The sequence below is a fragment of the Bison bison genome, unplaced genomic scaffold, assembly GCF_000754665.1.
Source record: "Bison bison bison isolate TAMUID 2011002044 unplaced genomic scaffold, Bison_UMD1.0 scf7180017864155, whole genome shotgun sequence".
Lineage (NCBI taxonomy): Eukaryota > Metazoa > Chordata > Mammalia > Artiodactyla > Bovidae > Bison > Bison bison.
The window spans coordinates 312,393-325,689 of NW_011494727.1; the positions used below are offsets into that span (position 1 = coordinate 312,393).

Consider the following 13,297-nt stretch of genomic DNA (forward strand, 5'->3'; position numbering starts at 1 on the left):
AATAGAGGCAGAAAGTAGAACAGTGGTGGGGCAGGGAGGTGGGGGGAGGCGTTGTTAAAAGATACAAAGTTGTAGTTCAATCCAGAGATGCTCTGATGCTGTAGTTTGGGAAAGAGATAAGCTGGGGAAATTTAATGCCCAGAGAGGCTACCAGATCTTTTTGAACCTACTTCTCTTGATGCTGTGGTGTTGGAGAAGACTCTTGAGAGTCCCTTGGACTACAAGAAGATCCAACCAGTCCATTCTAAAGGAGATCAGCCCTAGGATTTCTTTGGAAGGAATGATGCTAAAGCTGAAACTCCAGTACTTTGGCCACCTCATGCAAAGAGTTGACTCATTGGAAAAGACTCTGATGCTGGGAGGGATTGGGGGCAAGAGGAGAAGGGGATGACAGAGAATGAGATGGCTGGATGGCATCACTGACTCGATGGACATGAGTGAACTCTGGGAGTTGGTGATGGACAGGGAGGCCTGGCGTGTGCTGCGATTCATGGGGTCGCAAAGAGTCAGACACAACTGAGCGACTGATCTGATCTGATCTCTTGATGCCAAGGGAAGTCACTGCTCCAGATGGACAACACAGAGAGAATCCTAAATCTTTGTTCCCTCACTTATTCTGTTGGTACACAATATTAGTACACAATATCTACTTCTTTTGGAGATACAGAAAGCCCCTTGGAAACATTTCAGCTTTTCCAGTACACAATTCCCATTGAGAATATGATGATCCCAGAAATATGCATGCACATACCTTGGAAACATTGCATTCTGTTATAAGTCTGTTACAGACCACCTAAATCCTATCTCCCAGGACATTAATGGACCCACGGGACTCAGGGTAGAAAGCTGACCTTAGAGGTAAGTCAGGTGATTCCTGCACTACCTTCCCCTCAGGTGTGGGTGAGCAGAGTCCTGAGCTCATACTCAGGTGTCCCCCTTGTGGTGCCCCTCAAATGCCCGAGGTCCCGAGATAGACAAGAGAGTCCTCTGGAGGCAGACCAAGGAGTCTGAGTCCTGACAATGATGGCTGCACTCATCTTCACGGTCCCCTTTTGCTTCTATGACTCAGGAGTTCTGGGACCCCCATCACAGGACCCTCAGAAGGTGACTATTGAAACCTTTGGGGAAGGTGGGTTGCTATATTCTTCACTATTTGGATTAAACCATTTTAAGAGAGTGATTGCAGTCTGGAGTTTGCATCTTTAGGAAATGATAGGGGAAGGGTACTTCTCACAGAACAAGCCAGGGGCAGGGGGGACAGAGCAATGTTTATGGGAGAGAGAGCAAGTAGAGTCTGACAGGGACAGACAGTCTTGGGCATCACATTGAGCACTTAGGACTCAGTGGGAAGCCATTGTTGAGCTGTAACCTGGGGACTAACTCTCAGTTTCAGAAAAGCCTCTGGGACTTCCCCTCAGATAGGAGAGTGGCACATATGCAATGAGCAGGGGGAGCGGGATCAAAAAATGAGAGAGGGACCCTGAGCTCAAACTCACAGGCGAAGATGGTCCCCCTGAGGTCCCAGGCAGGGGCAGGTGTGTGCTGAGAACTGGGAGCTCACTGGGGTAGAAGGGCCCAGGGAAGCGGGCTGGACACTAGGAGCTGCGGCCACACAGGGGCCCTTCTAACTCAGCACCTGCTCTGGACCAGAGGCTGAGGACCTGGGTGAGCAAGGCCCAGCCAGTCCTTGAGAAACTCTTGGTTGAAGGGAGGGTGACCCATGACCTGACCATCAGCACATCTGGGGGTTTGTCCACAGAGGGGAGGGCAGGTATCCTGAGCAGGGATGGAGGACAGGGGCAGGCAGGACACTAAGTGCAAGTGGAGGGTGAAGGGTGTGTCTTAGTGGAGGAGGCAGGAAGCAGGGACTGGGGAGGGAAAAACCTGAGCTCCAGTCTGAGGAGTGGGGGCAGCTTGTCTGGGGAGCAGGAATGTGCAGGAGGCGGGAAATAGACCTGAGTTTGGGCCCCTCTGCTGGGCTTGTGGCACCAGGGACCGAGGACAGAGTATCAGCTCCTAGACTCACTGAAGATCCCTGTTCTCAACATGCTGAGCAAGGAGCACTCTAGAAACATCTGTGTCCATGTTCTCCAGGCCCTGGCCTCCCTGTGAGAACTGCTTGAAGCCAGGCCTGCTTCAGCACTTGCTGAGACTATTGTATCAGAGCCCTTGGAGACTCACTCTGACCTACTTCAGCCCTGGAGTCAGGGTGTGAGCAGAGAAGTCCCAGGTCACCTGGCACCTGGATTCAGCCCCCAGGCCCCTCTCAGTCCTGAGTCTGCAGGACAGTGTGCTGGGATACAACTTGGTGGAAGATACCAGGGCAGCCATGGAGCTCTACCTCATCTCCAGGAGAATTCGAGAGCAGTAGGGCTGCCTGCCTGGTGGAGTTCATCCCGGCCCTGCCCGAGGACTAGATCCTCATCTTTCCAGAGCAAATATTCCCTTGCTCTTGGAAAATGCTTTTTTAGTAGTAAAATGGTTCCATATTCTCTCTACTCCCTCAGATCCTCCTCTTTTTCTTTATTCTCTCTGAGTCAAGTGTTGGTGGACACCATCCAGCACTGAGAGGGCGATGAGCACTTGAGCCAGGACAGGAACACCCTGAATCCTGTGGGCCCAGGGAGCAGACCACATGACTAATCAATACCCCTCCCTCTGCCTCCCTGTTCCAGTTCCATTTGCTCATGGGAGGGGGGCATTATTTCCTGGGGGTGGCACCTGGCTCAGAGGTCCATTCACCCCATTTTAAAATTGGTGCCCCAGCACTGGGGAGCTTCCAGGCAAATGTACAAGAGAAGTGATGGGTGCCCCCTTCTGACCTTCAGCACCTCATCCCTCTGTTCCTACAAGTTCTTGGGCCCCATGCACAGTGAGGCCAAACAAACTGAAATGTTGAGGTTTGGACCAGAAAAAGGTTTATTGTAGAGCCATGCAAGGAGACACGTGGCTTGTGCCCTAAAATACTCCCTGAAGAGTTTCAGCAAAGCATTTTTAAAAGCCAGGTTGGGGGCAGGGAGTGTCCTAGGGTCTGTGATTAACTCCTGCACATTTCTCTGATTGGCTGATGGCGTGATTGCAAGGTGGTGTCACAGGGCTGAACTCTATCAGTCCTTAGGCTCCAGGAGGCCTGGGGCTACGTGCTTCTGGCCATCAGGCAGTTAACCTCTTCCATTTGTTGGAGAGGGAGTTGGTTTTCACATCTGCGGACCATCTCAGGAAATGTGCATCACCTACTATTTATTATCTAGAAACTTCAGTTTAGCTCAGTTCAGTTCAGTCGCTCAGTCGTGTCCGTTCACTCAAACTCACGTCCATCGAGTCAGTGATGTCATCCAGCCATCTCATCCTCTGTCGTTTCCTTCTCCTCCTGCCCCCAATCCCTCCCAGCATCAGAATCTTCTCCAATGAGTCAACTCTTCGCATGAGGTGGCCAAAGTACTGGAGTTTCCGCTTCAGCATCATTCCTTCCAAAGAACACCCAGGACTGATCTCCTTTAGAATGGACTGGTTGGATCTCATTGCAGTCCAAGGGACTCTCAAGAGTCTTCTCCAACACCACAGTTCAAAAGCATCAACTCTTTAGCACTCAGCTTTCTTCACAGTCCAACTCTCACATCCATACATGACTACTGGAAAAACCATAGCCTTGACTAAACGGACCTTTGTTGGCAAAGTAATATCTCTGCTTTTGAATATGCTACCTAGGTTGGTCATAACTTTCCTTCCAAGGAGTAAGAGTCTTTTAATTTCATGGCTGCAATCATCATCTGCAGTGATTTTGGAGTCCCAAAAAATAAAGTCTGCCACTGTTTCCACTGTTTCCCCATCTATTTGCCATGAAGTGATGGGACCAGATGCCATGATCTTAGTTTTCTGAATATTGAGCTTTAAGCCAACTTTTTCACTCTCCTCTTTCACTTTCATCAAGAGGCTTTTTAGTTCTTCTTCACTTTCTGCCATAAGGATGGTGTCATCTGCATATCTGAGGTTATTGATATTTCTCCCGGCAATCTTGATTCCAACCCGTGCTTCTTCCAGCCCAGCGTTTCTCATGATGTACTCTGCATGTAAGTTAAATAAGCAGGGTGACAATATACAGCCTTGACGTACTCCTTTTCCTGTTTGGAACCAGTCTGTTGTTCCATGTCCAGTTCTAACTGTTGCTTCCTGACCTGCATATAGGTTTCTCAAGAGGCAGGTCAGGTGGTCTTGTATTCCCATTTCTTTCAAAATTTTCCACAGTTTATTGTGATCCACACAGTCAAAGGCTTTGGCATAGTCAATAAAGCAGAAATAGATGTTTTTCTGGAACTAGAAACTAGAGAAGAGCTAAAGCAGAGGATATCGGGGAGGGGCCTGTCCTGGGAAGATCTCATGGGTTCCTGCTCAGTTACACCTCCTCTCATTTTTAAAAAGGGGGAGAAAAGGTAGTGGACTCTGGAGTCTGGAGGAACTAGGATGGAATCCTGGTTCTGCTATTTAGTAGCTGTGTGACCTAGGGTGAGTGACGCAACCTCTCTGTGCCTCAGTTTCACCCTCTGTAAAGTAGGGGAATGTAACCATTCATAGGGTTCTCATGAGATGTTGATACAAACCCCAAGCACCAGGCCTGTCATAGATCAAGCAGCCACCAAATGTCTGTAACTGTGATTATTCTCTGCACCACAGGCCCACCTAGGAGAGCAGTCATCCTCTGCTGCAGGGCCCAGCCTGTGAAGAAAGGTTGTGCATAGTGTGTGGGGAGAAGGGTCCAAACTAGAGCAGTGACTGTGAATTGGAATCAGTTTCTGAGTTGTTTTTTAATCCCTGCCTGGGTCCCGTTTCAGGTTCACTGAACCAGAATCACTGGGGTTGGGCAATGGGGTTAGGGCAGAAACCTATTAGTATTTTGACTTCTAGAATTATTTCTTTTATTTATTTGGCTGCATTGGATTTTTTTTTATCTTGTGGAATCTTTCATTGCAGTACATAGACTCTCCAGTTGCAGTGGACGCAGTTGCTCCATGGCATGTGATATCTTAGTTCCCTGACCAGGGATTGAACCCATGTCCCCTGCACTGCAAGGCAGATTCTTAACCACTACCACCATGGAAGTTCCGTTCTAGAGGTGATTCTGAATGTTAAGACATTGGAGTCACCTGAGGGGTTTTTCAGCACCCCAGGACCTGAGCACCATGTTCTCACAGTGGACCAAGAGCAGCATCACCTGGGGGCTCTTGGGCCCCATCCCAGAATTTCTGATTCAGCAGGTCTCAGGTAGAACCCAGGAATCTGCATTCCCAACAAGTTCCCCCTATCAGCTACAAATTGGCACTTGCCATCTACCTCTACAAGGATTAAATCATGTGCTACTGCAGCTGCTGACCTTCAACACCCCCTAAAAGGAGTTCAGGGTGGAGAGCAGAAATGAGGCCCTCTGTGCTTGGGGTCCTGGCAGGACAGGTCTTTAGACAGATATTTTCAGGAGCCGATTTTATGAGCCCAGTTCTTGTACCTCCTCATATCTACAAAAACACTAAATCCTTCATGGTGACCACTGTTCCTCATGACTAGCAAAAGCTTCATGAGACTAGTTGGAACCTTCTGGAAAAATATGTGCTTGACTGCACATATTCCCCTTTCATGAAAATCATATATAAATTGCCTCTTTGGAGCAGTCTCTCAGAGCTACCTGAGATGCTATCTCCCAGGCTACAGTCCTCATTTTGCCCCAAATAAAACTTAAAGCACAACTCCCATGTTCTTTTTTTTTTTTTTAATTTGACGCCCTCTACCCCATGTTGATATTCTGTTGCTGGCCCGGGAACCATGTTTGAGAAGCACTGCCAGAGCATCAGGTGATTATGCTGCGTCATCATGGATAAACCACTGGCCTAGGAGATGAGCACACCACTGTGGGGACTTCTGTCACCATTCAGCCTCTCCCTCATCTCTCCCTTGGCTGCTGTTCATGCAGAGAGGGCACAACCCTGCAAGGAGTGTCCTCAACAGCCCACTACATGGATGAGGGTCTCCAGGTGACGTTAAGAACCCAAGGGATTCATTCCAGGCCCATCCGACTCTAAACAGACTTCTGTTTCCTTCCTTCCTTTTGCTCTTTCCTCCTGTTTGGTGTGCCCACATCCAATTTTGCCTGTTGCAAGTAAGATGCTGGCCTCACCTACCACTTTCTTTAACTAAAGCAGTCTGGCATTGACTTCAGAGAGACAGCTGTGAATGGTCCTGACAAGAGATCTTAGCTTCCTGCCCAGGAATTGAACCTGGGTAGCCTGGATGAAAACTAAGACTCCTTGCCACCAGGGGCTGGAGGCCAGGAGAAAAGTGGCCCTGCTCTTTCCCCCGTTTGAAAGCAAGAACGTTTCAAGACGGCAAAAACCGTAAAAACAGGTACACAGTTTATTATTAGAGACACAGTATAACATGTGGGAAAACACACAGAGAAACAGTTTTTTTATTTAAGTCAGAACCAGCCCAGAAATAGACACTTGGAGAGGAGTGCAATAGGAGGTGATTTATGTTGCTTATATAGGATAATCCTTCAAGGTCTTTGTTTACATTTGACCAAGATGTGTATGCAACTTTTTGCTAAGATGAATCCCAATGCAGAAGCCTGTGGGTACATGTCCACACTTATTATGGGGTGCTGCCCTTTTCCTTTTTGAACTACAAGCAGCCTTCCACACATGTGCAGATGGGGAAGTCTTCCTTGACCTCAGGAGTGGAAACCTTATCTCTGTTTTAACAGAGCTCAGCTTCTGCCACTAGCTTTGTCTTTGGAGTGTCTGGTTGAGAACAGAGCTTCAATTTTAGCCCATTTGACAAACACCAGCTGTCCATTCCAGGGGCCCATCTATCCCCTACTTCAGTAATAATCAATTTATGCCGTGTCCTTGGGCTATGTCCTTCTTTAAAATGTTATGCCCTGCCCACCTCCCTCCTTCCCCATCTACCCATCCCACACTCCCAAGAAAAATTTGAAAAGAAACTTTCCCTTTAAGAATAGGGTCACCCAGTAATTTTTGCCACCCAGACTAGAAAATCAAAGCAAAAAATACCCATCCTATCATCACCTTTAAGGCTGGCAGTGGCCATTACTTCTTCCTGCAGAGGCCTGGGAACACTAAGGCAGGAGGGCCACAGGGATGCCCTTCGCAAACTTGCAGGCAGGTTTCTCCAAGACCATATTTTTTTGATCGTTTCTTTTGTAACTGAGCAGGACCCTATGGGGGCTTCTTGGACCAGAAAGAAAGTGTTAGTCGCTCAGTTGTGTCCAACTCTTGCGACTCCATGGATTGTAGCCCACAGGCTTCTCTGGGATTCTCCAAGCAAGAATACTGGAGATCCCTCCCTCAAACCCTCTGCTTTAGATCCTTTTGAAGTACCTAGAAAACACTATCTGATGCACATTTTCAGAGTTGTTTTACAGATGTGAAAAACCCTGAGTGAATGTGAGACCTTAACCACTTCAAAAGCTGGACTATAAAGAAAGCTGAGCACTGAAGAATTGATGCTTTTGAACTGGGGTGTTGGAGAAGACTCTTGAGAGTCCCTTGGACTGCAAGGAGATCTAACCAGTACATTCTAAAGGAGATCAGTCCTGAATATTCATCGGAAGGACTGATGCTGAAGCTGAAACGCCAATACTTTGGCACCTGATGTGAAGAACTGACTCATTTGAAAGGACCCTGACGCTGGGAAAGATTGAAGGCAGGAGGAGAAGGGGACGACAGAGGATGAGATGGTTGGATGGCATCACCGACTCAATGGACATGAGTTTGAGTAATCTCTTGGAGTTGGTGATGGACAGGGAAGCCTGGCGTGCTACAGTCCATGGGGTTGCAAAGTCAGACACGGCTGAGAAATTAAACTGAACTAAACAGAACCACTTCAAGACCTTGAGCACATAGCCCCCAGGCCTCCTGGAGGTAAGGACTCATAATCAGAGCATTGCATAGTAGCTGCTCGCTATCCTGAGACCCTCCTCCCTTACCTGGCCTTTAAATATCCTGATACTCTTAGGGGAGTTAGGGCTTTTGGACATGAGCCACCTTTTTCCTCCCATGATCTTGCAGTAAACCTTTTTTTCTACTCCAAACTCAGACATTCCGGTATTGCTTGGCCTTACAGAGCACAAAGCACAAGAGCTTGCTTTCTATTACACTTGTTTGATACCCAGAGATCAGCTGGGATGGAAGGCATCCACCCCTGGCTTCCTCTAAGATACCCTCTAGGCAGCAGGTATTTAGTGAGCTTGTAAAAGTTCTGGAGCCAGTCTCAGGTGGGCTGAGCAATCCAGGTGGGGTCTCAAAATCCAGGGTCCCTGCTCTAAGCCTTCTGCCCACTGGAAATTATTGACCCCCTGAGTTTTATTTTGCTTTTTTTCAGTTAGAAGGGAAGAGCACTGTACACTGCCCACCACTGGGAGAAAGCAGACACAATCACTAGGTACCCACCACCACCCCAAACCACCCTCCACACACACACCAACTAAGGCACGGCCAAGGGGACAGATGTGCTTTGGCAACAAGGCCCCCCCAGAGGCCCAGGCTGTCAACAGCTGCACAGATGGCTTTGTGCCGTGGAGTCAGCACCTTAGGAGGAGGGGGTGGTGGGCAGAGAAGGAAGGAGTCTCAGGTCCTGATGGATCAGAAGAAGGAAAATGGGGAGAGGTTGTCAGGACACCGGAGATGAGAAACCAAGGATGACCAGAAAAGGGGCAGAAAGCAAAAAATGTAGGAAAAATGAGAAAGAGGCAAAACGGTGTGGGCAACCACACAGAACAGGAAGGACACAGAGCAGAAGGAGGGAAGGAAACGGAAAGGAGAGTGAAATGAGTGGAGAAGGATGTGATGAGGGAGAGAGGGAGCCAGGGAGACATTAGACGACATAATATCTCCATAAGTATAGGGAATCTGGAGCCCGTGGGTGGAGCCTGTCACTGACCAGGCAGCTCGCAATCACCAGGTCGGCCACATAAAGCAGCAAGTTGATGGCTGTCAGGACGGCCACAGCCAGTCGCTGGTCCCAGTTGCACACGTAAGTAGTGAACTCATCTCTGCAGGTCGTATCACTGGATCGCTGGGACTGGCCGCCCAGCTCCTCATTGAACTGATAGAGCGGCCAGAGGACCAGAGCGCTGATGTAGAGGAGGATGCAAAACAGGGTCAGCCCAAGCTGGGAAACGGGGAAGCGGATGGGCAGCCAATTGTCACAGTAGAGCAAGCCCAGCAGGATGGCCAGGGTCCCCAGGATGAAACAGGTGGAGTACACAGCCACGCACCACACCAGGGCTGGCTGGTGCTGGTACAGGGAGGTGTTGCTGATGAAGGCGAAGATGATGCAAGCCACAAAGTTCTCCAGCAGCTTGAGCAGGCCATGCAGCGTATGCACATAGGTGATGATCCTTCTGGGCCGGTGACCCACCCAGGTCCCGACAAATTCGGTCCCGTAAGCCGCAGCAGCGATGCAAGAGAACGCTGTGGCAGTGATGGCGTGGTTCCGGGTGGGGCCCTGAGGCAAGAACGGGACATAAGTAGTGGCAGAGATGATGGAGGCTGAGAAGCAGAAGAGGGCGGCATAGCAGGCGTAGTTGATGGGGAAGTTGTACCAGTGGGAGGAAAAGTGGGACCGGAGGTTACTGTATTCCACAATGATGATGAGGAGGGTCACAACGTAGCAGAAGCACCAGAAGAACATGAACCAGTTATCTACGCCCACCCGCTGAGTGCCCACGCTGGCCACCAGGGAGGAGGCCACACCGGTGGAGAGCAGCTGCAGCAGGCGGACGGAGCAGCCCATGACAGTCCAGGAGCAAAGGCCTGGGGATGACGAAGTGGTGGACATGGTGGTTCATTTGGTCAAATTGGTCACTGTCCCGGGTAAGGCCTGGCCTTCGCTGAGGACCCACGAGAGAAAGATCCAGCTCCGGAGGTGGATTAAGTCAGATACCAGGGAAAGGCTCAGGGTCCTGTGATGGATGAGGCTCAGGGTCCTGTGATGGATGAGGCTCAGGATCCGTAGAGTTAGAACCAGTGGCCCAGACACCTGGGTAACAGTACAGCTGCTCCAGAATGATTCTCCTCACCCATCACCCTTGGCCTTGTCGGGAGACCTGTCTTATCCCAAACCTCACAGCTGGGTTGGGTTTGGCACCAAACTGTGAACGTTTTTCACCTCTTTGTGCTGCGTGCCACTATCTACGGCGACACATGGTCCTTATCTGCAAGACCAACCCTTCAAGGCTCTGGAAAATGTAGAAAATTTTTTAAAAAGTCATTTGAAACAAATTTGATCTGAACAGACATGAGACAATTTATGGCCTTTATTTATTTCACTTAGTGTGAATGTTCAAGTTTGGTTGAAGAAACACTACTGTGTTTGGTTGCAGGATGCTTTCAGACCCCAGTGGGGTGTGAGGTCATATAGAGTAGATGAAACATGCCACCTGCCTAAAGGTGAAAAATTCTGAATTTTGGAGTATATCTGACCCCAACAATTTCATAAAAGGCATTATGGATTGTACTGCTAACTCCATTTTACAGATAAGAAAGCTAATGCTTGAGGGAAAAAAATCTCTACCCTAAGGTCCCATGCCTAGGAAGTGGGAACTTCAGATGAAAATGCCAAAGCTGTGAGTTTGAGCCTTTTGTTCCACTGCGCACATGTCAGCAGGGCCCGCGGGTGGGAGCCCAGGACCAAAGCTCAGGGCTCTGGGACCCAGGACACACCTTCAGGGCCACGGCCTCCTTCCACAGCATCTGAAGACACACGTGTCCTGGCCTCTCCTCCCTGCAGCATCACTAGAAGGAGCTGCCATCTGAGGGGACACAGCCCCACCCGGAGGAGGGCAGCTCCAGGGCTGAACAGGGAGGAGCAATGGGGTGAGAGCAAGGCCGTGGGGACGAGATGACATGGGAAGTAGGAACTGTTGTGAATCCTTCCCACCCTGGGGAATTTTGCCTTAACATGTGACTCTTCCCCACATGGAAAGGGAGACCCCAATCCAGCATGACGCCCAGGTGAGTGTCCTGGAGGAACCAAGAAACAAATATTAAAATGCCAGCTTTATAAGCTCCAAAGCTTCCATCCACATGAGAATCTAACCCCTTTTAAGAGCAGGAGCTGAAAGAGGAGCTACCTGCTAGACCCCTGGGAGGCCCACCCTGGACCGGGTAGGGGCGGGGGGCAGAGTGGAGATGTTGGGGGCAGCTGGGGTTGGGGGGAGGGATTGCAGGGTCCCAGTGGCCCTGAGGCAGCCCAGTAGGTGTCTTCTGACCCAGAAGGGATGCAGGCATGGAGCCAACCTTCCCCGTGGAGGAGGGGCCTGGACTGGAACTGAGAGAGGAAAACAGGGGCCTAAAGGTGTTTCAGGGCTGTGACAGGGACACATGGCCAGAAAGGCAGGAACCCTAGAGACCATGGAATTGCCCAGGTCACCTGCCCAAGACAGTCCCACCAGCCAGGGCTGCAGTCCTGACACACAGGGGCTCCTCCAGGGTCCAGTGTGGGGGAGTGAGGCCCCTCCCAGCCTGCCCCCTCCGCAGGGACAGCCGCCCTGTTTCCAAGGGACTATTTGCTGAGAGGCCCCCAGGGCTGAAGGGCCAGCAGCCTGAGCCCCAGCCAGCTTCCTGCCATCAGGGGCCTTGTCACCTTTGCTGATAATAAACCCTGGGACAAGCTGAGGCTGGAAAGAGAAACACAGAGCAAACCCAGAGAACCTCTCTGGGCTCACAAAGCTCCTTCAGCCCCAATTGCCAGTGGAGCCCTGGAGCCTGCGGGCCTCCCAGTGGGCACTGCCAGGGTTGGGAAAGGGCACTGGGGTGAGGGAGTCTGGAGGTGTCATGCTGTCTGTTCCCCAATTGTCCCCCGACCAACCTCTCCAAAGTCACCCTTGATTCCACCTAAGGTTAAATGACAGCTTTGGATCCATTTGATGGCACAGAGGGCTTGGGGAAGGAGAGGCATGGGGGTTCCAGCTGTGTGGCCCTGGGTAAGGCCTGTGCCCTCTCTGGGCCCCAGTTCCCCCACCTGGAAATCAGCAGGTTTGCCTGAGTCTCCCAGTAGCACCTCCTCCACTCTAATCCATGAGGCTGTTCATGGTGCCCCTGTCAGAGCACAGCCTGGATGTGGCTGAGCCCTGCTTGCCCAGCAGCCTGGCATGTGGACTGGAAGACAGTGAGCCGGGAAGGTCAAGGCCAGAAAAGGAAGGAAGGAAGAGGTGCCAGAGAAAGGCAGAGTAGGAAGAAGGAAAAATGGATACTCAGAGTTACAAAGAGGCTCTGGAGCTTTGGCAGACACTTATAGCTAAATGATCCTGAAGTTTCCCCACCTGTGCAATGGGCTTAATACCTACTTTGTGTTAAATAATGAATAAAAACATGTAAAGGGCTAATCAGAGGGCCTGACGCATGGCACACTCAATCCAAGCCAGTTCCCGCCTTCAGCTTGAAGCCACTTAACTCCATCTGTGCCTCCACCTTCACACGCTCATCCTCTCTCAACTGTGTGTGTGCAAACCTCTCTGTCCTTCCTCTTATGAAGACACCAGTCACTGGACTTTGGTTTCACACTCCACCCAGGATGTTTTCCATCCCAGAGGCCTTAACTAAATATGTCTCCAAAGACCCTATTTCTAAATGAATGTGTTTTCTGAGTAGAAATGACATTTTCGGAGGACAATCTTCAATCCGTTATGGTCCTCACTCAGATCTTCCTGTTCTTTTTTCACTGTGTCTTTTCCTGATGTGTCTATCATACTAAGTGAATTTGTTTTCTTTTGCTGATTGTTCTGTGTTCACTGGAGTTCTTGGGACTCACAGTGGGTTGATCCCTTGTGTACTTTGTCATTACACTGTGACACCCCTTCTACAGGATCCCTTTTCCTGGCAGGATCCTGACATCCATGTTGGGAGTTTCACGAAAGTTTCACCAAAGAATAACCGCACTTGCTTCTGCTCAGGACCCTCCACGCCAATCACCTGTTTGGCACCTATTGTGTTAATTTCCCCAGTTTGTAGAGCCACTGTACCTGAGGGATTGAGAACTTTTGGGCCCAAATCCACAAGTGAAGACCTGAAGTTTCTATTTCTCTTGTGGAGACAAAAAAAAACCTCCCGTGGAGGTAGGTATCAGCCTTGACCTTTCCTCTTTCTGAAGGGCCTGGTTTTCCTTGTCTACTCTTGCTCCGAGGCTGCAGACCATGTGATCCTGGCTTTAGGGAAGTGTCTGAGCTCCAACTCCTCACCTTGTGCCACCCCAAAGTCTCATTCCTGACCCAAGTGGACAAATAGGCCAG

At 50.0% G+C, this 13,297-nt stretch overlaps 1 protein-coding gene across 1 annotated transcript; it reads right to left on the minus strand.

Annotated features, from left to right (window-relative positions):
- Positions 1-8,880: 8,880 nt before the first annotated feature.
- Positions 8,881-9,846, minus strand: LOC104989444 (myeloid-associated differentiation marker-like). Its single transcript, XM_010841123.1, has one exon. The coding sequence runs from the start codon at positions 9,844-9,846 to the stop codon at positions 8,881-8,883; it is 966 nt and encodes a 321-aa protein (XP_010839425.1).
- Between the last annotated feature and the right edge of the window lie 3,451 nt (positions 9,847-13,297).